The sequence below is a fragment of the Balaenoptera ricei genome, chromosome 17, assembly GCF_028023285.1.
Source record: "Balaenoptera ricei isolate mBalRic1 chromosome 17, mBalRic1.hap2, whole genome shotgun sequence".
Taxonomy (NCBI): Eukaryota; Metazoa; Chordata; class Mammalia; order Artiodactyla; family Balaenopteridae; genus Balaenoptera; species Balaenoptera ricei.
In genome coordinates, this window is record NC_082655.1 from 25,533,952 (window position 1) to 25,551,914 (window position 17,963).

General features: G+C 34.0%; 1 protein-coding gene across 1 annotated transcript in view; it reads left to right on the forward strand.

The window, feature by feature from the left end:
• The window catches only part of CSMD3 (CUB and Sushi multiple domains 3), a 1,171,706-nt gene that overhangs the window by 578,692 nt on the left and 575,051 nt on the right, over window positions 1-17,963 (forward strand). The window contains 1 exon segment of the mRNA XM_059902305.1: window positions 11,267-11,370. Within this exon segment, the coding sequence (XP_059758288.1) occupies window positions 11,267-11,370 (104 nt within the window).

Consider the following 17,963-nt stretch of genomic DNA (forward strand, 5'->3'; position numbering starts at 1 on the left):
GCCAAATAAACACAAATTACTGGGCAAAGCATTTTTTAAAACTTAGAATTGAATATACTGATGTATCCACTATAATGTTTTCAGTTTAAGTATGGGAAAGATATGGTTTAAATAATAAGGAAATGCATTATTTAGCACAGGATACTACCCAGAGGTATGCAAGTCTCAGGCATACAGTAAAAACATCCATCTCTTGGCTCTGGGCATCTCCATGTGTTAGCTTTGTCCTTAAACTACATATTGCAAGATGGTTGCAGTAGCTCTAGTCAGTACATTCAGATTCAGTCACCTCCAAAGCAGACTGATTCTTTGTGTTTAATTTGAGCGTGAAGAAATATTTTCCCGAAAGCACCCCACCCCCAGAAGATTGCTCCTCACCTTCCACTGACTGACCAGAATTAAGTGACATAGTAAGATCTAATCTTATCCCTGACAAATGAAATGGAACTGCTAATATTGGCATAGACTCATTAGGAGCCATTACATGGAACTTGGTATGGGGTCAGCAGTCCCTAAAGCATGAGAATGTACGTAGAAAGATGCATAGCTGAACAAAATCAATGTCCTGTTCGGAAGAGAAAAGTCTGGAGTGAACAAGTAAGATGGCTGTTGGATAAGCAATCAATAGTTTCTGCCACAATCCACTCGTTTTGTTATCAAATGTTCATCCAGATGCATAGTTCTTTCCCTACATTCACTTTGAAAAATGTTTACATGAAAAAATGCTGTCTTCATTAATAGAGAAAACCAAAAATCTTAGCCAGTTACATACAACTCTAGTATCTCCAAGTATTGTGCTGGCTTCTCCATTATATCCAGATTTAGTTCCTCATTATCTAGAGACCTATAGCCAATAGACAGTTATCATCGCATCCCAAATAAATGTGATATCTGTCATAGTTGAAACTTCAGAGGTCAGTCATTGATTCATAGAACAATATCATATCCTGCTGGTTAAGAAGACTGGTGAAGACTACCTTCGATGGAAGGGGGATGAGTTCCTTGATCAGCCTGGAATGTAGCAGAACCCATTTTACCTCACTAGAACTTTACTTTGTCATAGTCTGATATGGCTTCTGGTTCTGACTTGTGGGAAGATTTTTTTCTGTTGGATAATGCTGCTCTAGGACATCAGTGCCATTACATATTACAACTACTATTGCTTCTAAAACTGGATGTTTCTGCTGCTTTTGCCACCCTCTGCCAGAATCCATGGTTTGGGGAGCTTAGGTTTCATGCCTACACTCTGGTTGCAGTTAATGATGAGGAAGATAACATCTAACCATGCTGGGAAGTATACTATGCTTCCTACCAAGCCTCCTAATTTTGCAAACACAAGGAGGATATTCAGCTTCTGAGTGGCCAAACTAATATATAAATGGACGCTACCTATAGTTTTAGGGTTAAAATGAAGCAGTGCATGTGTGGCACTGAGCCCAGGACTCACACAATATAAATACTTGCCAATTTAAAAAAATTTCATGGGTAAAAGATACAAAGTGTATAAATGGGGATTCCACATGACTTAATAAAAACATAATGATGGAGAAGTCATGGTTTTAAACCCTCTGTGAATGATGGAGAGAATGACAATTATGAAACATAGGTTCTATACCAGTTCTATCAAAATACCTTGTGAAAACCCATGTCTTAAGCCTTATGGGAAATGGATCTACTAACCATTTAATATTTAATATTATTTACAGATTTCTCACTTCTGGAAAGCCAATGTTAATATGCATGAGATTACTGTTAATTGATTACATTAGTGGCTTAAAATTTTTAACATAACCCTCAATTAGCAACATCATATAGTAATTTGGAATCAGCACTTTAAAAGTGGAAGCCAAGAGTATGGCTTATTTGGTTAAAAAATCAAGACAATTATAAATTATTTTATATTTAGGAGCATATTTTATTATCACAGCTTTTTCTTCAACAGTCCTATGACCTAAATGCAGGGTTTTTTCCCATCCACAAATGATTAGGAACAAATACGAAAGGCAAAATGTATGACGTTCCTTTCTCTTCTAATATGCATTATATTCTTCCTATTTTCCTACTAAATGTTTCAGCCCTACTGCCAACTATATACGTAGAGAAAGTAGTTATATTACACTGATGAGTACTGATTTTTTAATTACCTTTTCATTTCATTTTCATATTATACAAAGATAAAGGGATGGAAAGTGGCTACTTTCTCCTCCATGTTACAGGAAAATCCAGAAAAAGAAAATTTCACATCACACTCCTGATGTTACTTATTACATTTTTGTGTGAAAAAAAATGGTTTTGTTTTTACAAATTACTTTTATACATTCTACTGTTTTTATTTTTTTTACTTTTGGAAATATCTCAATGTACCATTTTTGAATTTTACTGTAATGCTTTACTTATGTTAATGTCTCCAGCTCAGGCCAAAGTAGTTTTTATTCTTTTTATGCATAGATTTTACTTCTAAAGAACCAGTCCAGTAATGACGTTTAAACTAAGCATACAAGAATCAAATTAAAATTAATGTGTTCTGCAATTCAATCAGACTATTTTAGCTTCTCAGTGATTCATTGTCATTGAAACTGTTCAAGAATTATAAGTATCTAAAATTTCAGTGACAGCTCAGTGGTTAAGTGCTTATCTGAAAGTATATGGATTAGTTAGTAATTAATTCATCACTTAATTTAAAATGAAGTAGAGTTCTCATTGTTGCATATATACATGCATGAACCTCAGTTACAATTCAGGCAAAATAAAATCTATCATTAAATGGATATCCAAAATTTTTGAGACATGACTAAACAATAATGACTATCAAGGGTTTGGCATAGAAATAGCAATCAACCAGTCACTTATTAAATTCCTAGTTTGTATCTACTAGCCTATTAGACTTTTAAAGCCATTTAATAGGCGACATTCCCTAATTTTAAATGCAATGCACTCATGGCTCTATTGTGAAATGGCTTGGGGTAAAGTGGATCATGTCATTTCTCTTTTGAAAGGATGACAGATGAAGTACTCTGAAAGGCCCTCCCACTGAAATACAAGAAACACATTTTTCAGTGCATTGTTGGTTCACAATAAAGAAAATCTATGACTATGCATGCATACCATACAAACACAAGTACAATTATGCATATATAATTAAAAGAAGAATGAACTGAAATGAAAGTAGGAGATGAAATCTAAAGAAAGCTTGGTTTTCCTTGTGGCAAATGGCAATAAGTCTCTGGAATTAGGAGACCAAGACTGAGGCCCTGTCTCTTTGGATCAACAGGTGAAGAAGCTGAACTTGAAACTTTAGTATTTAGCTAAAAGCCTCACAAGATGTTAAACTGGCACCAGCTTGGTAGTAACCCTTGGATCCAGTTAGCAGAAAATGAATGAAATTACACCCAGTTTAAGACCTTCAAGATTCTCACAGCTGAAGCCCTAATAAAAATGGGTTTACTGTTAAATATAACTAAACACATAGGAAAACAAGCCACCATGAGTGAGTTACTAGAAATAAGAAACAGAGTTTCTTCAGGAAATTAGGACATGCAAAAGCCCTCCAGTATATGGTGGAATTTAGAAAGTCGCATGCATGCCCATGGCAAGACACATGCTCAGGAAGACCTGAGAAGACCCTAAGCTTTCACCACTATCCGATCTATAGGCTTAGTGCAAGCAGCAAGTGAAGGCTAAGACAAAATTGTAAATGGTCTGGCTAGGTATTAAAGAATATCCTATCACTGAGCCAGTCCTCAAAGACTGGGAGAGGTCTTGCTATGATCTGAATGCTTCTGTCCCTTCAGAATTCATAATCCTAATGCTCAATGTGATGGTATTAGGAGGTGGGGCCTTTGGGAGGTCCTGAGGGTGGAGACCTCATGAGTAGGATTAGTGTTCTTATAAGAGAGACCCCAAAGGGCTCCCTAGACCTTTCTGCTGGTGTTAGGTTACAACAAAAAGATGGCCTTCTGTGAACCAGGAAACTTTCTCTCACCATACACTGAATCAACCGTGCCTTGATCTTGGACTTCCCAGCCTCGAGAACTGTGATAAATAAATTTCTATTGTTTGTACACCACCCAGTTTATGGTATTTTGTTATAGCAGCCCAAACATGTTGAAATGGATATTTTTTTTAGCTCCTTGAATTTAAAGAAATTCCAGTTAAAACATTGGATGGACACAAGTTTTCAAAAATCAAGAACAGCAAACCCTGGGGAAGGGAGAGACTCTGATTTCCAGAAATACCACATTATAATATTCAAATGGCTAGTTTTCAGAAACAACAATGAAATCACAAAGTATGCAAAGAAACAGGAGAATATGGCCATTGAAAGGAGCAAAATAAATTGACAGGAAATATCCCTGAAGACATTGAGTCATTGAACTTATTAGACAAAGATTTAAAACAACTGTATTAATTATGCTCAAACAGCATGGGCAAAATTAAAGGGAATGATGAAAATGATATATGAATAAAATGAGAATATCAGTAAAGAGATAGAAATTATAAAAAAGAAACCAAATAGAAATTCTGGAGCTTTAAACCATAATAACTGAAATTTTAAAAACCTAGAGGTTTTTGAGAGCAGGTTTGATCAGCAGAAGAAAGAATTAGTAAGCTTGAAGATAGGACAATTGAAATTATTCAGTCTGAAGAACAGAAAAAAAAAGAAAAGAAAAGAGGTGAAAAAAGTGAAAGGAGCCTAGGGACCTGTGGAATATGAGCAAATGGACCAACAAATGTATTATATGACTCTCAGGAGGAGAAGATAGAAATAATGGTACAGAAAGAATATTTGAAGGAATAATGACCAAGAAGATCACAAATTTGAGAGAGACATGAATCTACCCATCCAGGAAGCTCAACAAACTCTATGTAAGATAAGCTTAAAGTGATCCATACCTAAACATATTATAGTCAAATGGTTGAAAGGTAAAAACAAAGAGAATCTTGAAAGCAGCAGGTGAAAAGTGACTCTTCAAGTACAACAAATGCTAAAAAATATTAACAGCTGATTTCAAAAAAGAAAAAGAAGCTGAGAAGCAAGTGAGACAGTATCTTTAAACATTGAAAACAAAACTGTCAACCAAGAATTCTATATCTATCTGTCAAAACTCTTCTTCAAGGATGAAAGATAAATCAAGATATTCCCAGATAAACAAAAGCTAAGAGAGCACAGAACTAAACCCTCCCATCTGTGAGCAATTAATTTTTGACAAAGGTGCCAAAAACATTCAATGGGGAAAGAATACAGGCATACCTTGGAGATATTGTGTATTCAGTTCTAGACCACCACAATAAAACGAATATCACAATAAAGCAAGTCTCACAAATTTTTTGTTTTGTAGTATGTATAATAGTTATGTTTACAGTATACTGTAGTCTATTAAGTGTGCAACAACATTGTGCCTAAAGAAACAGTGTACAGATCTTAATTTAAAAATATTTTATGGGGGGTGGGGGAGGGAAGGATTGGGAGTTTGAGATTATCAGATGGAAACTAGTATATATAGGATGGATAAACAAAGTCCTACTGTATAGAACAGGGAACTATATTCAATATCCTGTGATAAACCATAATGGAACAGAATATGAAAAGGAATATGTATATGTATAACTGAGTCACTTTGCTGTACAGAAGAAATTAACACTACATTGTAAATCAACTGTACTTCAATAAATTTTTAAAAAATAATAAAATACTAAGGAATAAATTTAACCAAGGAGGTGAAAGATCTGTACACTAAAAACTATTAAAAACTATTAAAAAAAACCCTAACCATAATCTGAGCCTGCAGTGAGTCATAATCATTTAGCTGGTGGACAGTCTTTCCTTGATATTGATGGCTGATGAATGATCAGGGTGGTGGTGCTGATGGTTGGGGTGGCTGTAGCAATTTCTTTTTTTTTTTAAAGAATCAATTTTATTTATTTATTTATTTCTGGTTGTGTTGGGTCTTCGTTGCTGCACACGGGCTTTCTGTAGTTGTGGCGAGCGGGGGCTACTCTTCATCACGGTGTGCAGGCTTCTCATTGCGGTGGCCTCTCCTGTTGCGGAGCACAGGCTCCAGGTGTGCGGGCTTCAGTAGCTGTGGCACACAGGCTCAGCAGCTGTGGCTCATGGGCTCCAGAGGGTAGGCTCAGTAGTTGTGGCACACGGGCTTAGTTGCTCTGCAGCATGTGGGATCCTCCCAGACCAGGGATCGAACCCGTGTCCCCTGCATTGGCAGGCGGATTCCTAACCACTGCGCCACCAAGGGAGTCCCTGTAGCAATTTCTTAAAATAAAACATTAATGAAGTTGGCCACATTGATTAACTCTTCCCTTTCACCAGTGATTTCTCTGTAGCAGGCACTGTGCTTTGATAGCATTTTATCCACAGTTGAACTTTCAAAATTGGAGTCAGTTCTCTCAAATGCTACTACTGCTTTATCAAGTAAGTTTATATAATATTCTAAATCCTTTGCTGTCATTTCAACAGTCTTCACAGCATCTTCACCAAGAGGAGATTCCATCACATTCTTTGCTCATCCACAGGAAGCAACTCCTCATCTGTTAAAAGTCTTACCATGAAATTGCAGCAATTCAGTCCCATCTTCAGGCTCCACTTCTAATTATAATTCTCTTGCTATTTTCACCACAGCTGCAGTGACTTCCTCCACTGAAGTTTTGAACCTCTCAAAGTTCTCCATGAGGGTTGGAATCAACTTCTTCCAAACTTCTATTAATGTTGATATTTTGCTCTTCCCATGAATCGCAAATGTTCTTAATGGCATTTAGAATGGTGAATCCTTTACAGAAAGGTTTTAATTTACTTTGCCCAGATCCATCAGAGGAACCACCATCTATGGCAGATACAGTCTTACAAAACGTGTTAATTAAATAATAAGACTTGAAAGTCAGAATTACTCCTTGATCCATGGGCTGCAGAATGGATGTTGTTTAGCAGACATGACAACATTAATCTTGTTTTACAGGTTCATCAGGGCTCTTGAGTGATCAGGTGCATTGTCAATAAACAATCATATTTTTAAAGGAATCTTTTTCTTTGCTGAGCAGTAGGTCTCAACAGTGGGCTAAAAATATTCCATAAACTATGTTGTAAACAGATGTGCTATTTCCAGGCTTTATTGTTCCATTTATAGAGCACAGGCAGAGTAGATTTAGCATAATTCTTAAGATTCCTAAGGTTTTCAGAACAGTAAATCAGCATTGGCTTCAAGTCAGCTACATATACCCTTAACAAGAGAGCCAGCCTGTCTTTTGAAGATTTGAAGTCAGGCATTGACTTCTCTCTAGCTGTGAAAGTCCTAGATTGTGTCTTCTTCCAATATAGGCTGTTTTGTCTACACTGAAAATCTGTTGATTAGTGTAGCCACATTCATTAATTTTCTTAGCAAGATCTTCTGGATAACTTGCTGCAGCTTCTGCTGTTCACCTTGTACTTTTATGTTATGGAGATGGCTTTTTTTCCTTAAACCTCATGAACCAATCTCTGCTAGCTTCAAACTTTTCTTTGCAGCTTACTCACCTCTCTGAACCTTCATAGATTTGAGGAGAGTTAGGGCCTTACTCTAAATTAAGCTTTTGCTTAAGAGAATGTTGTGACTTGTTTGAATTTCCTTCTAGACCACTAAAACTTTCTCCGTATCAGCAGTAAGGCTATTTCGCTTTCTTATCATTCATATGTTCACTGGAGTAGCACTTTTAATTTCCTTCAAGAACAGTTTCTTTGCATTTACAACTTGCAACTGATGCAATACGCCTACCTTTCGGCCTGTCTCGACTTTTGAAATGCATGCATTTCTCACTAAGCTTAATCATTTCTAGCTTTTGATTTAAAGTACGGGAGGTGGGACTCCTCTTTACACTTGAACACTTAGAAACCACTGTAGGGTCATTATTTGACCTAATTTCAATATTATTGTGTCTTAGGGAATAGGGAGGCCCAAAGAGATAGAGAAAGATGGGGGAACAGCCTGTCAGTGGAACACTTAGAACACACACAACATTTATCATTTACGTGTGCAGTCTTATGTGGATGTGGATTGTGGCTCCCCAAAACCATTACAAAGAAACATCAACAGTCACTGAGCACAGATCACCATAATAAATGTAATAATAATGAAAAAGTTTGAAATATTGTGAGAAGTATCAAAACATGACACAGTCACAAAGTATGCAAATGCTGTTTAAAAATGGTGCTGATAGACTTGCTTAACCACAGTTTTGCCACAAAACTTCAATTTGTAAAAAATACAATATCTGCCAATCACAATAAAGCAAAGTGCAATAAGGCAAGGTTTGCCTGTAGTTGCTTCAATAAATGGTGCTTGTAAAATTGGATAGCCACATGCAGAAGAATGAAATTTGATCCTTACTTGCACTGTATACAACAGTTAAATCAAAATGAATCAAAAACCTAAATTTAAGAGCTTAAACTATAAAATTCATAGAAGAAAACATAGAAAAAAAATGTATGATATGGGATTTTGCAATGTTTCTTAAATATGACACCAAAAGCATAGGAAACAAAATAAAAAAATAGATAAACTGGACTTCATTACATTAAAACTTTGTGGCATCAAAGAACACTATCACAAGAGTGGAAAGACAATTCACATAATGGGAGAAAATATTTGCAAATAATATATCTGATAGGGGATTAATATCTAGAATATGTAAAGAGCTCTTACAACTCAACAACAATAGAACAAATGACAATTTTAAAAGGGGTAAACGAATTGAATAGACAGTTACCAAAGAAGATACACAAATGGTTAAGAAGTACATGAAAAAATGCTCAACATCATTAATTAGAGAGATGCAATTAAATCCATAGTAAGATACCACTTTACACCTACCAGAATGGGTATGATAAAAACAAAACAGAAAATAACATGTGGTGAGGATATGGAGAAATTGGAACCCTCATGAATAGCTGGTGGAAATTTAAAATGTTCAGAAGCTCTGGAAAGCATCTTGGCAGTTCTTCAAAATGTTAAATATATGACCCAGTAACTTCACTCCTAGGTATATATACAATAATTGAAAATAGGGATTCAAATTAGTACTTTTACACCAATCTTCATAATAGCAATATTCACCATAGATAAAAGACAGAAACACCCTAAGTGTCCATCAACAGAGTAATGGTTAAACCAAATTAGGTGTATACATACAATGGACTATTATTCAGCCATAAAAAGGAATGAAGTTCTGATACACGCTATAATGTAGATGAACCTCAAAGACTTTGCTTCGTGAAGTAAATCAGACACAAAAAGGCAAATATTGTGTTATTCCATGTATATAAAATATCTAGAATATGAGAATTTGTAGAGACAGAAAGTATGTTGGGAGTTACCAGGAGATGGGGGAAAGAGGAAAATGGGGAGTTATTGTTATGGCTTAATGGTAACAGGGTTTTGGTTTGGAAAACTTTTGGAAAAAGACGGTGATGGTTGCATAGCATTGTGAATATATTGATAATTAATGCCACTGAATTGTACACTTAAAAATAGCTAAAATTGATTTTTTAATATATATATAGTTAGCACAATAAAAAATAGTAAACAAAAATAGAGAAGACATATAATGTTAGAAATAGAAATAGGACAAGAGTACAGACAACATAGGCTAAAAGAAAGCGAATAATTTTATGACAATAAATTTGAAAACTTTTTCAGCATTGACATGTTTCTAGGAAAATTAAAATAACTTTAATTGAGTCAAGGAAAAAAGGAACGTAAATGACAAATAAACATATGAAAAAGAACTTAATTACTAATGAAGAAAATGCAAAAAAAAAATCATTTTTTACACCCTCTAGATTGGTAGAAATAATGAAACCTAATGTACACAAGTTGTAGGCATTTAAATTGGTAAAATAATTTCCAAATCATATGGCACAATATTATGAAATTTAATTTTTGCTTTGTTATTATCCAGAAATTGCACTCATAAGTACATATATAACCTTATACTTGTACATTTGAACCAGAAAATATTTAATATTGGTTGTAACCATGTTGCTTATGATAGCAAAAAAATGGGAACAACTTAATCTCTATTAACAGGCAATTATTAATTGAGAATACTTATATTTAACTCAATGTAGAACAGGGAAACATTTACTTTTAAATTGTAGCCATGTAAAATTCAGTGTTTTTATATATTCTGCATTTAAACCTGACCAAAACAGTTGCTTTAATTAATGCTAATAAAAAATGATTTAAAAATCAAGAAATAGACATAATCAAAAATTTGGTTTTTTGTTACGAAGCTAAAAAGAGTCAGGGTATGAAATCCGTCATTTTCTTAAGAATTTCTTTTTATGATACCAAAGTAACAATTATAAAAATTAGTTTTTAAATAATAATTTAAAAAAATTTAAAGCTTTTTTTCATTTATTCTCTAGTACTATTGGTAACCTCAGCCATTCATTTTCTTTAACTGGTGTTGAATAATACTTTATTATAAATTATTTTTTGCTCAAGCCATGATTATATATAGGATGATATTTATGTAATTTCTTCTTATATGGATTCTTGATTATATTATTCTTTAATATTATATTGGGTTTCTAATTTAAGAATTGCAATTTAATTAAATATGACTTTTTACATAGATATATAAACAATAAATGAATGCATGAGTATATTTTGATAAGAATTAATATTAATTTTTTTGTTATGGTATAATGTGTCTCCCAAAGAATTGTGCTCCTAGTTTTGCCAGCAAAATATAATATATATGAGGGATTCTGTTATCAAAGGATATACAGAAATAAACCTGATGCCTTTAAATTTAGTGATCTAGATTCAAATTTTGCTCTAACATTTTTTAAGCTTTACTGTTTCATGGAAATAGTATACTCTGTGTTTTTCTGTGCTAGCTTGTAAAAATTTATGCAGATGTAACCACTCTTCAGGTACATATACTTTTTTATAAAGCCTTCTTAAATTAGATTTGCATTCAAATTCCTCAAATAAGAGTATCCTATAAACAGAAGCCATGCCATTTCATTGAAAAATTATTACAGAATATACAATAGAGTAAATAAAAAATATGTTATAATTATAATGATTGAATTTTAGGAATAGTCTCACATGATCTCCTGCCATAGTTTGAAATTCTTACACAGATAGCTATAGATCTATAGATATATAGTATGTCCACAGTGCATTTTAAATGTTTTTCTCCCGTTGCTCTTTTGTTTGCTTTTATTATATAATGAAATATATTTGAGATGTTTGTTTCTGTTTATTGCTAGGTTATCCAGATAAATTTTGAAGAATTCGATCTGGAAATTGGCTATGACACCTTGACAATTGGTGATGGGAGTGAAGTTGGAGACCCAAGGACAGTGCTCCAAGTGTAAGTTCTCAATGTTTCTTTCTTGACTTAACCTATTAGGTCTTTATAAAATTGTATGAAATTTTACTTTTTCTTTTCTTTCATTGATTCTTCCTACTATCACCAACAGAAGAAGCATAGTACCTTAGTTATGATCATCAACCTGCATATAGTATATTTATTAGTCCTTCTTCAGTGGTGCTTAAGGTACTTGATCCAAACACAGTTACTTAGAATCCATTTCCAGAAAGGAACTCATTGGCAAAAGAGACCTAGAGTGAAATTGCAGAGTGGCTGATTGGCCTTATTTTGGAAAGTACCTTTGCCCTCACAGAGTTTTAGAATAGACTGGAAAAAACAAGCATGAAATTGATCCCAGAGACAATAATAAAGACCTGGTCATCAAGATCTGTAGTTGAGAGTTTATCAGTGGTTTGACATGAAGTAGTTAGCAATGAACAGCCCTTAGAGTTGAGCTAATATACTAAAAAAGTTCTTAATGTGAACAAAAAGAATGAACATAAATTGAGAAACGGGAAATGTTAGGAACTTACCACCAAATCCTTGGCTATCCATTCCAATAATCTACCTCTGATAATGGCAAGAAGAAATGTCCAGGGCAAGTATATTATTTTTTCTGTGATGAACCTCAAAAGGTTATGATATGCTTTCTCTCAGTATTCCTTTCATAACTGTTGATTTGCAATACAGGCTTTATCAGTGAGGTGTTTCTCAAAAATGGGGTCTTTTGCATCACAATTACCTGGTGCACTTTTTAAAATGTAGATATCTGGACCCCTCCCATTATGTCTATTAATGTTAGTTTTATATATTTAGGTGGTCTTATGTTGGGTGCATGGATATTTACAAATGCTATATCCTCTTGTTGGATTGATCCCTTTATCATTATGTGATGCTCTTCCTTGTCTTTTGTTACAGTCTTTATTTTAAAGTATATTTTATCTGATGTAAGTACTGCTACCCCAGCTTTCTTTTTGTTTTTATTTGCATGAAATATCTTTTTTCATTCCTTCACTTTTGGTCTGTGTGTGTTTAGATCTGAAGTGAGTCTCTTATAAGCAGCATAAAGATGGGTCTTGGGTTTTTTTGTTTGTTTGTTTGTTTAATGATTGTTTAATGATTTTCTTTAGTGTCATGTTTGGATTTTTTTTGTCTTTATTTTCTCTTTCGTCATTTAACCTTCACACAGGTTTTATAAGTGATTGATCCACTACCATTACTATATATTTGCCTTTTCCAGTGAGAATTTTAGTTTCATGTGTTTTCTTATTAATTAGTGCCATTTCATTTCAGCTTATAGAAGTCCCTTTAACATTTCTTGCAGAGCCAGTTTAGTGGTGGTGAACTCCTTTAGATTTTGCTTGTCTGGGAAACTCTTTATCTCACTTTCAATTCTGAATGATAACCTTGCTGGATAGAGTATTCTTGGTTGTAAATTTTTGTTTGTTTGTTTTATTTTGTTTCAGCACTTTGAATATATCATGCTGCTCCATTCTGGTCTGCAAAGTTTCTGCTGAAAAAATTGCTTCCATTATATTAACTAGTTGGTTTCCTCTTACTGCTTTTAGTACTCTCTCTTTAATTTTTGACATTTTACCTATAATGTGTCTCTTTGTAGGTCTCTTTGGAGTCATCTTGTTTGGGACTCTCTGTGCTTCCTGGATCTGGATGTCTGTTTCCTTTCTAGGATAGGGAAGTTTTCAGCCAGTATTTCTTCAAATACATTTGTTCCCCATTCTCTCTTTCTTCTACTTCTGGCATCACTATAAAGCAAATATTCTTGTGCTTGATGTTGTCCCACAGGTCCTTAAGCTATCCATATATAATTTTTTTTCCCTTTTTGTTCTGATTTGGTGTTTTCCATTACCCTGTCTTCCAGATTGCTAATCATTCTTCTGTATCATCTTATCTGCTATTGATTCCCTTTAGTGTATTTTTCATTTAATTTATGTTACTCATGTTATTTCATTCTTTAGCTGTGATTGATTCTTTCTTATATTTTTTTAACTCTTTGTTGAAGTTCTCACTGTGTTCATCCATTCTTCTCCTGAGTTCAGTGAGCACTTTTATGACCATCATTTTGAATTCTTTACCAGATAAATTACTTATCTTCATATCATTAAGGTTTTTTTTTTCTGATGTTTTGTTTTTTCTTTTGTTTGGAGCATATTTTGTCTCCTCATTTTGCCTAATTCTCTGTGTCTGTTTCTATATATTAGGCAAAACTGCTACCTCTATCAGTCTTAAAGTAGTGACTTTGTGTAGGTGATGATCCTTCTCATTCAACCCTGACCTAGCTCTTTGTTGTCTCTTAAATCTTTTTGGTTGTATATATTGCCGTATTTATTCCTGATTTGCCCCTGCTGTTCAGCATGTGCCAAGACCTGTCAGTGTTCCAAAGAAAGGAATTCAGTGATCACCTAGTTTCAGGCTGATTGGATGCCAGACCCTCAGGCAAAAGCTTTTAAAGTTTTCAAATATATACAGTCCTGATGGGCTGCAGTTGTAATCCCTACTGGCCTCCAAACCTCCCCTCCTCTTTCCTTTCCTTTTCTTTTTAATTTTACAAGAAGTTCTCCTAGTACTGTTATTCCAGAATCCTGTAATAACACCAAGGATTTACCTTATGTGTACATTGTAGACCCAATACTATTCCATCTTAGTTGTTATCTTTTCAGGAAAAAAAAAAAATTCCTTTCTTTTCTTACTTATCTTTATGCATTCTTGACCTCAACTTCAACTTTCTCCTCCACCTACTCATGGATATCACTGATCAACCACAATTTTGTTGTTTATCTCTGAGCCTACTACAATTCCACTTTGTGCTTCCTAAGGTAATGATAGACAAAGGGCCAGTATTTTATATGTTCTGCATATTTGTTTATGTTGTCCAAATTATTTGTAACTCTGCCCCCCTAAAAATACTCAACATTTTTATCAGGATGATGTACCTGGTAGACATTTCACCACGTTAGACTAATATCTTTCAGAAATAATATATAGTTCCTCCTAGATTTCTTTGTGGTTTAGTACCTGATAGTTTGGATTTCATTATACTGTAATATTGTATTAGAAATTGACAGCCACAGAACTAATATGATCAGTAAGTATGTTTTTTGGTTGTTGTTTGGGAAGTGCAGTCATCCCTTGTTATCCACGGGGTATTGTTTCCAGGAACTGCCACATATATCACAATATGCTCATGCCCAAATCCCATAGTCAGCCCTCCATATCCATAGTTCCACATACATGGGTTCAACCAACCATGGATTGTGTAGTACTGTAGTATTTATTGGAAGAAAAATCCATGTATAAGTGGACCTCTGCAGTTCAAACCCATGTTCTTCAAGGGTCAACTATACAGTGTTTTAAATAATTGAAAATTACATATAAAAAATCTGAATTTGTTGTTTCTTTTGACAGACTGGCCACACTAGGACTGGATTATCACATGGCAAAATTTGCTGGAACTCTCTTCTGCCCTCTTTAGAGAGCCCATAGGTTCTCATGGCCCTTAAACCTTGTATCATTTTTCACTTGAGCATCTAAGAACCCTTGCATTGCCTGCCTGGGCCTATAGGCATGTGACACATGATACAACACAAAATTTGGTGTATTCCTTAAATTTATTATTTATTATTTCCTAAATAATACATGTATTTGTTCCTTTATCTGACACTTTAGAAAAGTTGAAGTTTCTTGGGCATTAATGATAATATAGCAAATTTTGTAAGTGATCCTCACACATTCTGAGACCTATCTTTCTACATGTTTGTTTGATAGATCACATTATATGAACTTCAAAAATGAAACTGTAAGACATGTATGTGATGGGACATATTTTCCTTTTTTCTGCTTAAGATAGAGGACTAGAATTCAGGTTTAGATTCTTCAAAGCATGGACAGGGAAAGGCAGGATAGCTAGTCGGTTGACTGAAGAATATTTCTTAAACATCTTTTTTACTATATCTACCACTAAATAAAGCTTAGTATTTCAGAATCTAATGAAATAATAGATGTCATCTTGTACAACTAATATCCCAGATCATAGATGCTGTATACTCCTTTAGCCACTGCCTTAAAGAATCTGTGAGATAATTAATATCATAAAACTACAGGCAGAAAAGTTATAGACATACAAATTTACAGTAATCTAATAAGACACAGAAGGAAAATATCAAAATTATTATCTTAAATACCCAACCATTAGAAACGGTAAGCATAAAAGAGTACATTTATTGGGATTAAGCAGTAATCTGTACAATCCCACATACTGAAAGAAAAAAATAATATTATGTTTGAACCATATAATTTAATCTATTCTAATGTTAAAAAAATTATATAGACAATAATGAATTCTGATACACCTGTTGATATTTTCTTCATAGAACAAATTATTGTATTAATAACACAGAATGGTTATTAATTATTATTTTCAAAAGAATACTAAGTTTCCAAATGGATTTCCCTATACTATCATATTCAAAGTTCACATTGAGTACTTCACCTCCAGTAGAAATAAAAATTAAAGCTTTATTCTGTGACCGTTACTTTTTAGACTGCTCAATCATTGGATCTAAATTGGTCCCTTAGTGAGAGCGTGGGAGGGCTAAGAGAGAGTAAGAAAGATAATACATTATGTTTAAATAACCAGAAGACTATGAGATGAGCGAATGAGTGCGCGCACACACATACACACACACATATTTTTAGATGCAGACGTCATAATCGTATATATATTATGTTTTTGCAAAACTCAAAGTAAGAAGAATTAGGGCAATGATATTTACCATATAATTTTAAGTATTAAGAGGAAAACCCCTTTATATTTTCAATATAGCCATACATTTTCTAAAAAAATGAACTCTTCGCTAATCACAAGAACCTCTTTGTAAACATGCCACAGTCCTTCACTTTCTGCACACCTTCTTTTAAGAATTTTGACCTCAGTTGCTTCAAAAAGATCTAGTAAAATTTTTATTAGTGGATTTTCTGTGCTTTTCAAAATTCTTATCAAGTGCAGATAATGTCTCTATTTCCTTTTATTTTGGAAGACAGGGTGAATAAATTTTTTAAGTGATTTTTTAAAATCCTTTGTTTTATGAATTGGATCAAGTAGCAGATGACATGAGAAGTATTGGATAATTAAATGAAAGAAATAGGTTCACAATTGATTTTTTTTTTTTTTTTTTTTGAGGATGATCCCAAAGTTAGGTAGGCGACATAAGACCAGATAAAGAACAAATACGTTAATGAGAAGAGGTCTTATGACCTGAATGAATAGTCAAGTGGAAATAGCTGTATTTTACAGACTAAGCTTCTGCTGCTGGTAGAATAAACAAAGAAAAAAAATTACATTTTTCCTTTTCTCACATTCCTGTCATCATATTGTCCCTAGTTTGCACAGTAGTTCTATTTCATTACTTGTTATAATTCCTTCACTCTGAGAAGTGGTATTAATTTTGAAAAATCTGTGAATTTTTTTATATTTGTCTGTCTGTAACCAGAAATATGTTTCTTAAACATGGTTTTCTTCCTCAGAACACAATTACACATTTCTGAAAATATAACTTTCTTTTCCTTGAATGAGGGTGACTACAACAGAACTTAGGTAGCACCCACCTCCTAGAGGTGTTCAAATAAAAGCTGTCTGACTAGCTAACAGAGATTTTACAAACTTGAAGTTAGGTCAAAGGTTCCTCTGAACTCTAAGAGTCTGTGATAAGAGAACCTATTGGATTTGTATCTACCAAAGAAGCTGATATAAATTTGAGTGTACCTGAAACATATTTTTTAATAAGTTTAAATTTCTCAACAGCAGGCCCACTCATCTGGACATTTACAAGGCTCAGAGTAAGAATGCAGATAGAATCTCACATATCAAATGTCTAAATATTAAAAGTTATAAATTAAGCTACATATTGTTAAATACAATTTGTTCCATCCTCCTACCTTGACAAATACACTTTCATAACAACCTAGAAGGACAAGTTTAAATTTAGAATTCTGGGACTTGTGTGATTTTCTTGTTGGGACATGAAGATATAGGAAAGTGGTCCCAGCCCCAGCCTGCACCTGGCCACCCTCTATTCCCAAACTCAGCTCCATCCTTCACGATGCATGTAGACTTCCCAGCCTACACATTCAAGCTGCCACACCTCCCTGCAAACACTGCCCACTGGGTCTAGGAGTGCACATATGGGTCATGTGTTCTGACCCTGGGAATGTGGACCTGGAAAAGAGGCCTGTGAAGGTTCAGGTAGCAGGAAATTCCAGGGTACCAGGTACCAATGAGTTGTAGAACAGTAGTTTTTAAACAAACTATAAAATAGAAGATTTGTTTTTATTTTTAATTCGTCTTGAAATGATACTTCTACAAAGTGAAAAAAATTTCTAGAAAAGTGAAATAAAAACACATATAAATACATTCCAAGTTTTTTTATTATGAAATTCACCAGATAGAATTACTCTTTCGAATTACTCTAGAAGTTTGAAAGATTTGCTCCCAATTTCAGTTCTTACCACATTGTGGGCTGGAAATTAGTCCAGGATCTCATAGGGGAAGTGAGCAGGCACATCCCTGGGCAAGAGGT